Source organism: Gobius niger (genome assembly GCF_951799975.1).
Source record: "Gobius niger genome assembly, chromosome: 18".
NCBI lineage: Eukaryota > Metazoa > Chordata > Actinopteri > Gobiiformes > Gobiidae > Gobius > Gobius niger.
In genome coordinates, this window is record NC_136869.1 from 19,991,386 (window position 1) to 20,004,040 (window position 12,655).

At 39.5% G+C, this 12,655-nt stretch overlaps 1 protein-coding gene across 1 annotated transcript in view; it reads left to right on the forward strand.

Annotated features, from left to right (window-relative positions):
* The window catches only part of nrbp2b (nuclear receptor binding protein 2b), a 33,191-nt gene extending 21,786 nt beyond the window's left edge, over window positions 1–11,405 (forward strand). Inside the window, exons 2-18 of the mRNA XM_079575767.1 lie at window positions 3,398–3,520; window positions 5,523–5,624; window positions 5,700–5,789; window positions 6,082–6,122; window positions 6,207–6,301; window positions 6,432–6,455; window positions 6,578–6,664; window positions 8,319–8,374; window positions 8,447–8,542; window positions 9,131–9,263; window positions 9,619–9,721; window positions 9,804–9,854; window positions 9,936–10,071; window positions 10,147–10,200; window positions 10,297–10,360; window positions 10,433–10,488; window positions 10,593–11,405. Coding sequence (XP_079431893.1) covers window positions 3,398–3,520; window positions 5,523–5,624; window positions 5,700–5,789; window positions 6,082–6,122; window positions 6,207–6,301; window positions 6,432–6,455; window positions 6,578–6,664; window positions 8,319–8,374; window positions 8,447–8,542; window positions 9,131–9,263; window positions 9,619–9,721; window positions 9,804–9,854; window positions 9,936–10,071; window positions 10,147–10,200; window positions 10,297–10,360; window positions 10,433–10,488; window positions 10,593–10,679 — 1,398 coding nt within the window. The 3' untranslated portion in view covers window positions 10,680–11,405. The remainder of the gene's footprint in view (window positions 1–3,397; window positions 3,521–5,522; window positions 5,625–5,699; window positions 5,790–6,081; window positions 6,123–6,206; window positions 6,302–6,431; window positions 6,456–6,577; window positions 6,665–8,318; window positions 8,375–8,446; window positions 8,543–9,130; window positions 9,264–9,618; window positions 9,722–9,803; window positions 9,855–9,935; window positions 10,072–10,146; window positions 10,201–10,296; window positions 10,361–10,432; window positions 10,489–10,592) is intronic.
* The last annotated feature ends 1,250 nt before the right edge of the window (window positions 11,406–12,655 follow it).

The following is a 12,655-nucleotide window of genomic DNA, read 5'->3' on the forward strand; positions in this document are numbered from 1 at the left end:
ACATGGTGGGGCTTGTCCTACAGGATCCGGTTCAACCCAGTTCCCATCAGCGTTTGACAAACATCAGAATAGAACTTTGTGTTGTCCTGACATAAACAGCGGTTTCCTCCAAATCCCTCTGCCCCTCCCTCCTGTCAGCCAATCACAGGCCGGCATCTCCAGTCCTGTTTGCCCCTCTCATCATGAGTGACACCGGCAGAGAAAACCCTCTCGGGAAATTAGGGACGGGTCATGAGTGTTTCACAGAGTCCACGGTAAATAAACAAGTGGCTATAACCCTGATGTGGAGCACAGAGCTGGAGGAGGATTCCCCGTCCCGTCAGCGGCTGTAGGGGGGGATTGTGTTACCGTGGTGTAAAAGCAGTAATCGCATGATCAGATTTCATAGTGCACGGATTACACCTCATGGCTCCCGTAATCCATCTAAGAAACTCCCTCCCTGCACATTTAGAAGTGCAGTGATGAGTGGCCCTTAAATCACTGAATGAAAGCTTTATGTGTGGGTATAATTAACTTGCTAATATAAAGTTGAAACATAATTTATTATCCTGCTGCCAGGGAATTTAAGACTGATGCACAAGGGATGAAATGATTTGTTGAAGAGTGAGAAAAGCTTATCTTAGAGTCATAGATACTAACTCGATATCTCATAATGTCACATATAGAGGCACTGGCAAAGGGTAACGCTTGTATTATTGTTCTTCTCTGAATCTTTCTGTTTCTTACAGCAAAAGTTTTCAAAGAGGCTGTGCCCTTGCTCACATTAGACAGCAGTATATTGTGTTAACACAGGCATTTGTGAAAAAAGCTGTGTCGGCTGTTATAAGTGATTGTGTAGCACCAATGCAGGAAAAGATTAGCCTGGTAGAGGATAATACTATCAACATTACTCATTTCTATGAAGAAAGGGGATGTTGAGAGTGAGTGTTGGGTCGGGAACCATTTTCAGCAGGTCAAGAAGCTTTTCCGAGAAACTTTTTAAATATTGTATCGACTAAAACAGTAAAAATAAAAATAAAAACTTTACCGGACTTCATTAAAATGATATTTTTGATCATGGTATCAGCTTTATGCCTTTTTGAAATGCTTTAATCAACAATGATCTGCTAACCAGGCAAAAGCCAGATTGATATTACAGTGTCAATAACATTAGCGCTGATCCCTCCATCTTGGGAGAGGATGCACTTTTGGAGCAGCTTTTGCTGCATTGTGTATTTTCATCATCATCGCTTTGTTGATTAGTATCTATTTGGCCCAAACCACTATTGGTTTGATTCTGAACGGTGAAGTCTCATGTGTTTGTGACTCACAAATAAGATAAGATAAGATAATCCTTTGTGGATCTCACAATGGAGACATTCACTTGTTACATTCGGCAATCAAGATCACTCAGGGTGTGCACAATAGACAGGAAATGTGAAAATAACTAGATCGTAAAAAGAGGTATCTTATGTGAGTAAAAGCAAAAATCTAAAGGGTTAGAAATATAAAAATAAAATAAAAATGAGAGCAGACTATGGAAAGTAGAATATCAAGGTCAGTATTGGCAGAGTAAAGTTTACAGTCCTAGTGCAGGTTGTCAGTAAGTGACGCTGATACAGAGAATATTGCACATAGTATTTGCAAATTGTTTTTTGCACAAATACTGCGAGATTCAGCTTGTAGACAAGGTAAATCATTTGCAAAACATGTTATTATTTTTAACCGATTCAAACTGAACAGTATTTTATGGTTTGAAATATTTGTATTTGGCTTGTGGTGACAGGGTGATGGTTCCGACGCCACAACCACAAAGAACTGCAGCTCCTTTTCTACACCACAACTAACTATTTAAACTTGGCTAGGTCCTTTTGTCGGCCACTATCACTCCCATGACTGAAAATATTCCATTTCAGCATTTGTGAAACATACTTTCAGACTTGTAATCTTTCCAGTACACACTCTACTGCTTGATTATTCATTGGTGGTTGTTGGTTTTTCACCGTTCCGTGTACCGTCCGCTAACAGACTTTCCCCTGATGTCACTTCTCTGCAGTATAAAAGGCTGCACTGTGAAGAGCACCAAGGCTTATTATTATAAAGTTATACACTGCAGTTTTAGGTGTGGGAGGAAGAAGCGCAAATAATATGCTTCTACCCTGTTATCAAGAGCTCTTTCAGTGACGTATCATACACACAACTGTCACTGAGACGGTCTGGAGGGGAGTGGCCGTGGGCTTTCTTTGTAACTGTAGCTTATCTTTATGAAAAGCCTGACCTGATGTGGCGGAGTTTGGATCATACTTAATGCTGACACGTTCTGACATGTTGGATTTCAGTTCATATGGCTTGTTGGCATCGATTTATTATTCAGTAAATGATAGAGTGATAGATCCACTGAATTCAAGGGGACATGCAATTTAGCCACATTTATGTTCGACAACGCCTATGTGTTTTGAATAATTGTTTTAAAGCCCAGCTGTTGATCACATCCCAGCAGTGCGGTGATTCCATTGGGTTTAGGAACGATGTCTTAAACCTATGCTATTGTTTGGTTCTATACATTGTTTTCCACATCAACACAACAATATGATGGGTTTCCACTAATACAGCAATATCCTGTGAGGAAAAGCTGCTGCTCTGCCGACGAACTCCTGCACAAATGAATCCGAAGCCAGTGCGGCTCCTGTGAACCACCCTCCAGCGCCACATTACGGTCTCCTTTCGCTAATTCCTGCACCGCTAATCCGCTCACTTCCCCCTTGCCTCACCGTAATCTCTGTCGGACGCTCATCCTTTTTACAGCTCGGCCTAATGAGATGGATGCTATTTGACTTATTGAACTTGTAAATCAAACTGCGGGGGAAGACCATAAACCTAGTGGTATACTCATGCTGAAACATTAACCACAATGTAATTAAAAATGCTATTTGAATGGTCACAATGAGCAAATCACACCGGCAGGAATGATATTGTCAGCTCTTCATAAAATTGCCTCGTCACTATTTCAAAACGAATTAATTGACTGCATAACTTCAAATCATAACAACGCCGCCCAAGAAGTGACTTCCTGTTTCGATCCAGCACGCCAAAATAAAAGCACACAGCTCGTCTCATTGATTAGTTCAGCAGGTGCTTGCAACATTACATGAATATAATTAAATACACACATTTTAAGTGTTTTGTCTGTTAATATTGCTGACCTAATGAATAAGATGCTTTTATTTTGGCGTGCTTGATTGCAACAGGAAGTTATGATTTGAAGTTATGCACAGAGTCAATTACCGCCAGCGTTATCCCGTCAACACCAGCGATAGATAAACATGTAAACTTGTCATTTGCTCTTTAAAAATGCTTTTCTAGCAGATGTTTACTGTTATTCTAACACGCCCCTGCTTTTTCTAATGTTCCCCTTCAGGTGAGCCAAGGAAATGTCCCCGGAGTGGAGAGTGCGTCTTTGGCCATGGACACGGAGGAGGGCGTGGAGGTGGTGTGGAACGAGGTGCTCTTCTCCGACAAGAAAGTGTTCAAGGCGCAGGAGGTAGGGCGTGAGCATGAACACGGCCTCACAGAAACTCAAGAATCTCTCTAGAAAAAAGGCTGAATACATGGATGTTGTTCCACTGCTATTTCAACACTTGACAATTGACTATGCATAGGCAAGGCAAGGCAAGTTTATTTGTAGAGCACAATTCATACACAGGGCAATTCAAAGTGCTTCACAGTTGCATAAATATAAGAAAACAAATACAATCAATAAAAACATCAACATAGAATTAATCAATTACAGTAAGAGGCGAGAGTGCCGATAAAATACTTTCAGTTATATGCATTTTTAAGTCTTGTTTAGATTCGCTCTGTCTTGAGCACTATTTTTAAGTCTTGTTTTGACTCGCATATACTTGCATAGAGTTTTGACTTTTAAAATGCACACTACACTGGTAAAAACACATCGGTCGCCTGCTACATGATTAGGCAAGGCGAGTTGTGTAAATAGTGAAAGAGAATTACAAGAAAATTCCATGATAATACAGGAAAACTAGAATAATTCTAAAGAACAAAGTGCATGAGACGATCTTTTTTTTATCGATCAAAATGAAGCATTTGCCGCTGAACCTCTTAAAGTAAATGGTAAATGGTCTCAACTTATATAGCGCTTTTCCACCTACATTAGGCACTCAAAGCGCTTTACAGCAAGGATCCACTCACCCATTCATACACCAATGTACGCAGACACTGGGGGCAATGTGGGTGAAGTGTCTTGCCCAAGGACACAACGACAGCGTGCACCTTCTGGAGGTGGGATTCGAACCCCCGACCTTCCGATCATGAGACAACCCACTCTACCATCTGCGCCACTGTCGCCCCAAAAAGCAGTACTAAGTAACTTGTTTACCTTAATAAATCCTTTTCGTAGTCCGTCTGGGTTAATGGGATGATTGGGGAGTGTTTCATCTCCCCTCTGGCCAGAAAGCCACAATTGCAACTTCCCTGCACCGGGTCGGAGACACCAATACACACTAATGGAATCACAAAAAAGAAGCTAACAGGCTAGCGGGCAAAGCTAACTCCAGGCTAGCGCCGCTTAAACAGAATTTACAGCCAAGTTTGAGTGAACAAAATGATCTCCATTGTGTAATTGGATGTACAATATCCCTCTCTCCCTTTGTGTTTTCTGTCAGCGTAGTATTTACTCTCACTGACAATTAATCAGTGAAAAAACACAACATGCTACAACACCTGCAGTGGTGATTATGGCCTCTAGGGGCACGAGTTAATTAGTACTGCTTTAACCCCCGCCTGAACTGAACACATTTTCTCCAGTTTGACTTGAACATTCAACAAAAGCGACAAAAACGTGACAAAAGAGGCAATGAAAAAGTGACAAAAAAGCCATAAAAGTGCAACAAAGGAGCAACAGAAGAGTGACAAAAAGCCATGAAAATGTGACGGAAACGCAATAAAAAAGTCAAAAAAAGTGACAACAGGAAAAGTATCCGTTTAGATGAGTTTTGTAGGTCTTAGCTTTCAAATGGGCCATTACACTGACCTATAGGATGTAAGCTTTTAGATTCTAGATTTGAGCTGGAAAAAATGCATTTGGTTATGGGGGGTTAAGAGCTTCAATATATACTCACGGTGGACAAAGTAAGTATTATTTTTACTCAAGTATATCTTCAAAAAGTTGCAGATATACTTGTAACTGAGTACTACCCGCCTCTGGTCTCCCATCTTTAGAAACACTGTTACCCAGGGGCCACTAACAATAGCCAACTATCCAAACAAAACTGGAATGTCTGCTTTGTTTGTTATTCTCACTAACAACTTTGGGCAGACGTTTTATGCATATTATCGACTTTGAAATGTTGAAGCGCTCCTACATTTCTGCTGTGCTGCTTTATTGTGCAGCTCATTTAGTACAGAGTAAGGAATAACAAAAAATGAGCAGAAATGGCACAGCTACAGTTGCTTGTGGTTTGAATGAAGTGAAGTTAGCTGGATTTTTTTTAAAAACTGCTCATGATTGATCGATGTGTCTCCAGGAGAAAATCAAAGAGATGTTCGAGAGCCTGATGCAAGTCGAACACCCCAACATCGTCAAGTTCCACAAGTACTGGCTCGACATGAAGGAAACGCAGGCCAGGGTAAGGCATTTTGGAATCACTTTTGACCATTTTGAATTCTTCCAAACGACATGCCCGTGCTCTCCTTTTTTGCAGGTTATTTTCATCACTGAATACATGTCCTCCGGCAGTCTCAAGCAGTTTCTGAAGAAAACCAAGAAGAACCACAAGACCATGAATGTAAAGGTGAGCGTGACTGACCCCTGGTGGTGGTGCCGTGTTCCTCCTTGTCGACGTCCATATTTTAGGAAGGATTAGGGGATTATGGCACTCTGCAGGCATCTTACTCATGTGGGATTGTGCCTCGGGTCAGTCTCCTTCGGCATATAATCCGTCCTTTCTCACTCATTAAAACTAACAAAATAAATGCTTGTGTTTCATTTGAGTTACGGGGTGAAATGTTACACTTTACGGCTTTAAAATGATAGGTTTAAGCTGGAATTTTGTTTGAAATTCTTGTTTTTCTGTATCATTTCAGGCCTGGAAAAGATGGTGTACCCAGATTTTATCAGCTCTTAAGTACTAGACTTTTTCAAACATTTCAAAACATTTCTGTGATTACTTATAGCAAACACCTATTATTTTTCTGTTGTTTACTCGCAGTTATCTACACTCGTGCGACCCGCCAATAATCCACGGAAATTTGACTTGTGACACCATCTTCATTCAGCACAACGGCCTCATCAAGATCGGCTCAGGTCTGCTCCCCTCAGGCGTCTCGGTGTCACTGCGATCTTTGCCTGCTTGAACTTAAACTTACATGAAATGCTGCAATTAATGCCTATGCGGTTGAAGCAGCTTCCATTAAATCTAATTTTCTCTTTGCAGTGTGGCATCGGCTTTTTGTAAATGGTAAGGAAGGGCTTTTGCAGTTGTTCCACTTGGTTTTCGGTGTTGTCTGTGTGTTGTGTTATTTTAGATATAGATTACGATCGTTGTTTTGTTTTAATTGTTGGTCATTTTTGATGTTGCAGTGTTCCCGGACGCTAGCGTGCATGGCAAGGGAAGGCAACACCGCGATGAGCAAAGAAATCAACACTTTTTTGCACCGGAATATGGTGGTAAGTTGTTGCAAACTCTATTAAAGTGTTAGTGCATTTAACAGTTTCATCCTTCCCATTCCACTGAACGACGACACAATGACCATCATCTTTTGAGATCTTTAGTATTTCACTTCCTTATCTAAAAGTGGACAGGATGTGACATACAAAGAGGTACATATTCTATTCACCTTATGCCAGAAGTTACCGCTACTTACTGGACAGTGTCAACACAACGGAAGTGCCGATCCTCAGAAAAAAGAGGCAAAAGTGGGGTGGAATAACGTGAATAACTGCCACTGTGTATACTGTACCTCAGGGCCGTACTCTACCCAAGGGCCTGAGAAGTTTGTTTTATCGCTTGAATATGGAATTTTCCCTCTTCCTATGTAATTACTACTTTATTGGTATAAAACAATTGGTAACACTTTATGACAATGGTACGTGAGTTCATGCATGATTTTGAACTACTACTACTAGAAGATGGCGGCCGCGACACAACGATCTTTCACCAAAGAAAAAAAAGAGTGGTGCGCACTGAATGGGTGCTGCTGCCGGATGCTCTCTCATCGAATGCAATTTCTCCATCTGTGAGATCAATAAAGTATCACCTTACCTTACCTTACTAAATCATGACTTCTCTGGAACAAACATGATCACATGTTAGTTCATGGAAGACTTCATTCCTGAATTAAGCGTGTAATTAAATCTTAATAATTCATCATGATCATGAGGATCCTAAGAATACCATGAATTCACTAAAACTGCAATGAAATGACAATAAAATGATCAACCAATCATGATCATGAGGGTAATGCATGGACATCAGGACACATATGGAGGAAATCTACTTGCAAATCATGTCCCCTCAACTAAAGTGGTGCACTATCCTAAACCTTTAACCTGCTAAAGACCACCTTAGTCCTGAAGAAGAAGCAATGATTTCTGGATTTTTTCCCCAATTGGATTTTTTGTGTGGAAAAAACTATTTAAAAACTTATTACAAATGATTACAAGTACAGCATAACAAAATAAGATCTCCAGAGCTGGTCTTTAACAGGTTGAAACGTTTTGGACAATGCACCACTTTAGTTGAGGGGACATAATCATAATGAAATCATGACGTATTAAGGATTAGCAAATGAAGTCCATTATTTAAATTTATCCTTTTTGTTCTTGTCCATAATTTGCAAGTAGATTTCCGCCATATGAGTCATGATGTTAATGCATGAGCCTCATGATCATGATTGGTTGATCATTTTATTGTCATTTCATTGTTGTTTTAGTGAATTCATGGTATTCTTATGTGAACCTCATGATCATGATAAATTATTAAGATTTTCATGTAGATTCATTACAGTAGTTTAATTCAGGGATGAAGTCGTCATGAACCAGCATGTGATCATGTTTGTTCCTGAGAAGTCATGAGTCAGTGATGCATGAATGTATCATGAAATTATGCATTAATTCATACAAATCATGTATGAACTCATGTACCATTATTATAAACTGTCACCAAACAATTCATACTTACCACCAACTTGATTTAGTAATAATTCAGATTTTAGAAAAACATAAAAATCAATTCACTTTAAGGGGATATATTCAAATTGAATTTGACAATCTATTTTCTTTTGCTGACCAATGCATTTGTTTTATTTTTTATGCTTTTTAGCTGGTGCAGATGATTACGCCATAGACATTTTCTCCTTTGGCATTTGTGCTCTGGAGGTGAGATAAATGTAGTCCATTCATTTGCCCCTTGTCTGAATCGTTACTAAGAAAATGCTGGTTGTTTTACAGATGGCAGTTCTAGAAATACAAGCCAATGGAGATACTGCAGTGTCCAAAGAGGCCATCATCAATGCTGGTCAATCACTGGAAGACCCTCTCATGAGAGTAAGATGTCCTCTTGACTTAATAAAACATGTCATTCCTCATTTGAAAGCTAAGAACCTCCAGAATTCAGTCGCTGAGCTTTAACTACTGGAGGGCTGCATTTGCACACATTAAGGCTTGATTGTGGACAAGTTGGAGTCCCTTTGTGTTCATTTCCATTTCCATTTCCAACTGGATTCAGCCACAGGATCTGGCAACCCAACCCTAAGTGTGGATGCTAATTCTGCTTTCAGTTGGATCATCATATTGAGAAACAAAACAGAAAAAGGAAAACAGAAAAAACTTTTGCATGACGTAAATTGTTTTTTAAATTGAAATGAAATGAAAATTCAACATCAAAATCAGGTCATGTTTATGAAATATTTAATACAAATCTTACCGACCCTACCTTTAATCTGCTTCAAGCTCTTTTGTGCCAGTAGAAAGAAGACCAAGGTTTTGTATGGTTAGAAATCTGTTTTTTTAATACATCTATAGAAATAAAATGTTCTGATTTGTAGCTAATTTGCCCAAAAGCTTGAAGAAAGCATTATGAGATCTCCTTTAATGAGGCAATAACATGAGGATTTGTCTCATCTCTTTCCGCAGGAGTTCACCCAGTCCTGTTTGCGGCATGACGCCAAGCTCCGCCCCACAGCTCACGACCTCCTGTTCCACCGTGTCCTGTTCGAAGTCCACTCCCTCAAACTGCTCGCTGCCCACTGCCTCATCAACAACCAGTGTGAGCGCTCGCACCTCCACACACTCCGCACACTCCGTACACTTGCCAGAATGAGCCTACACCTGCCACTGGGCAGCATGTCAGATTAATGCTGTACGTCTATATTAGAAATCTGAAGTGTATTGCACAATACTATGTCATGTACCGTGTTGTATTGCCTTAAATAACAAATGAATAGGGCATGCATATTAAAGTCAAGATCCATTTCACAGTGCTCATCATAAACACCTCCAGGAGCACTAACATTAAAGAGAAAACCAAAATAAAATGTATACAAGAATCCCATGAATGTCAGAACAGCATGTATCTGTGTCGTAGTGGACAGCATCTTATATTTTTGCTTTTGAACTTCCAGATCTGCTTCCAGAAAACTGTGTAGAGGAAAAGACCAAGTCCTTTGACCCTAATGCTGTAATGGCTGAAATCAGGCATGAGAACAGACCAGGAGTGCAACTCAAGTAAAACTGCTTTTCCAGCTATACAGACATACTGTATAAACAGTAAAACACTTACAAACTTTTGATCATGTGTCTTTTGTAGATATTCCCATGTATCTCCATTAGAGCTTGACAAGTTTTTAGAAGATGTGAAGTAAGTGAAGCACCTGTGTAAATATGTAATGAATCTTTATGTGTGATAAAAAGATGAACATGCTGTTTTTGTTGTTTTTAGGAATGGGATCTACCCTTTGATGAACTTTGCTTCTTCTCGGCCTCACCCAGTCCCACGAGCCCTTTCCTTATCCCAAGAGCAGGTGGAGACTGTCAAGACGCCCACCCCTGAACCTCAGGAGACAGAGACAAGGAAGGTAAGACAAGAGAAGTGTACAAAATGATTACAGTTCGCCTAATTACATTTTAAAGCACTGCTTTCTAAATTGTAGGTGGTTCAGATGCACTGTAATTTGGAATCAAATGAAGAAGGGACCAAAACACACGTGAGTGTTATAAAGTTATAAAGGTGGTTTACTCACTCTAATGCACCAATTATGACTATACGCACAAACTCATTATTATTGTGTGTTGTTTTCCAGCTATCTTTGTTTTTAAAGATGGATGACAAGCTTCATCGGCAGCTCAGCTGTGACATTCTTCCAAGTAAGTATAGTACATGAACAAACATTTTTATAAGTATTAAAAAAAGGTAAATTATTGATGTTTATCTTTTAGCTGATACCTCCAAAGACCTTGCAAGTGAACTTGTGCACTATGCATTCATCAATGAGGTAAATTCAGTTTACAAAAACCGTGTGACATGTCCATATTCCACATGTGTGTATAAATGTTCACAGCAGTGACTTTGTCCTTTGGTTTCTCTAACGCTTGGCAGGAGGACAGTGAGAAAGTGGCAGGCTTTCTGGAGGATGCCATCAGTCGACACCGGGTGCGAGGGCTTGTGTCTGCAGTGGCACAGTGAGCAGAGGTCTGCACTGGCCCACACAGAGGCCCAAACAGAGGCCCAGGGACTCACAATGACTGAGAGAGGACACAGCTGGGACAGGGGGAGCAGACTGAAACGCTGCCGATAAGGATGTGTACAGAGTGGCACAGGGCTGCTACAGTCTCTGTGTAGTTTCCTTAAATACAGGGAGCAGCAGGCGGAAGCACAGCTCTGATGGCTGTTCATCCCACATAAGTCCAAAGTAGTGGAACATTGAGAAACTCCCTGCCTTAAAGGGCTGTCATGCCTTAAGGTACTCTACCATGTGACTCTTCGGAATGAGTTTACTTAAAATACAGCAGCTACGTCTTCAAACAGATATCTTATTTTGCTGGTGATGATGAGTCATTTGCACTCCACTGTCGAGCTTGGAATTACATTTTAGGTTAATGTAAACCATGCAATACAACAAACAATTATAACCCTCTTCTTTTACAGGCCAAAACATTGATTTTTAAAGGAAGATTCCCATTCATCACATGCTGTTCATTGTTTTTCATTTGTATGTGTCTGTCATTCACTGTGCACATTTTCATAGCATAACATTTACGTATGTCTTAGTCTTTGTCATACACTGAACTGTCTGCATCACAATGCTATATTTCTACCAGAGTTTTATCATGCCACATCTCAATTAGAGAAACCAATTATGTCTCTAGTGTAGCTCACAGTGCTCTTAAGGGTGCTTCTTAAAAAAGTAAATAGCCAAAGATATGAAACAAAGTGCCTGATATGGCAACCTATCTGGAAAAAGCTAAAAGCTTGTTATTATTCCAATTTAAAATCCAAGATCATGAGTATTACTTTTCTTGTGCCACAAAGACAACTTGTAACAAAAGATTCATAATGAATGAATTAAAGAAGCAAATGTGTCCTTCATAAAACCTTGTTTTAAAAGTTTGGTTGATAAATGTAAATTCTAAAAAGGAAAATAATTGGAGTTAGTTATAATCATGATCCGAATTCAAAATGACCACATTGTATTGGTTGTTTATTAGTTGTTTTTGATATTTTTTGATTAACTACAATTATGGCCTGTATTTTACAAGTGTGTCTTAAATGCCTCGCAGACATTGAATTGTTTGACCTGGGATAGACTGTAAGCTCCACTGGTTATTTCAGCATCAGTAATGATGTGATCTTTTGATTTGATCATTTAGAAAAATAATAACCTATTTGTCAATATTGCTATAAAAGAAAATATTGCCTGGTATATTTTTTTATCCAGGGATGTGGTTGTCACATTTAAGATTTGGCAGATAATTTTCTAAACAACTGACAAATGTCAAACATGTCTACAACGTATTTCTGTTCCTTTTGTTTGTTTTAATTCACAAGGTCTCACAGCTGGTGTCTGTACAGTCAGTGCTTGAAGTTATTTTTTCTATTTTCTTGGTCGGGAGACAATTGGACTGGATACTGTCTAACTGATTGTGACAAGACAGCTTGTTGTTTAGGGCATTTAGTTAAGTAGAATCGCTGCAAACCAGTGCCACTCATGTTCTATTTTGATCTCGCAAACAGCATGTCTTAATAGCCTGCACTGCTTGGCTCATACAAAAACTGCATCTTGCCAAGTCATGACTAAAGTTGAGTCATTTTGAGAATCAAAAGATTCTGGAATCTGACCAAAAAAAGAATGTTTTGACTGTGCAAACAATAATATGATGTCCATATTATTTTATGTCAAAGGTTTTTTTATTCTGTGAATAGGCTATATTGTTGAATGGATTTTGCCTCTGAATGTTCTAGCTAGGCTACTTGATTAAACTTTTTGTAAATGTTGTAGACAATGCAACTAATCACGCAACAATAAACATGAGACATGATTGTGGTATTTGTTTGTGTGTCCATCCACAATATTTTAGCAGGCTTAGGCTAGGCTACGGCAAGGCAAGTTTATTTGTAGAGCACAATTCATACACAAGGCAATTTGAAGTGCTTCACAGTTG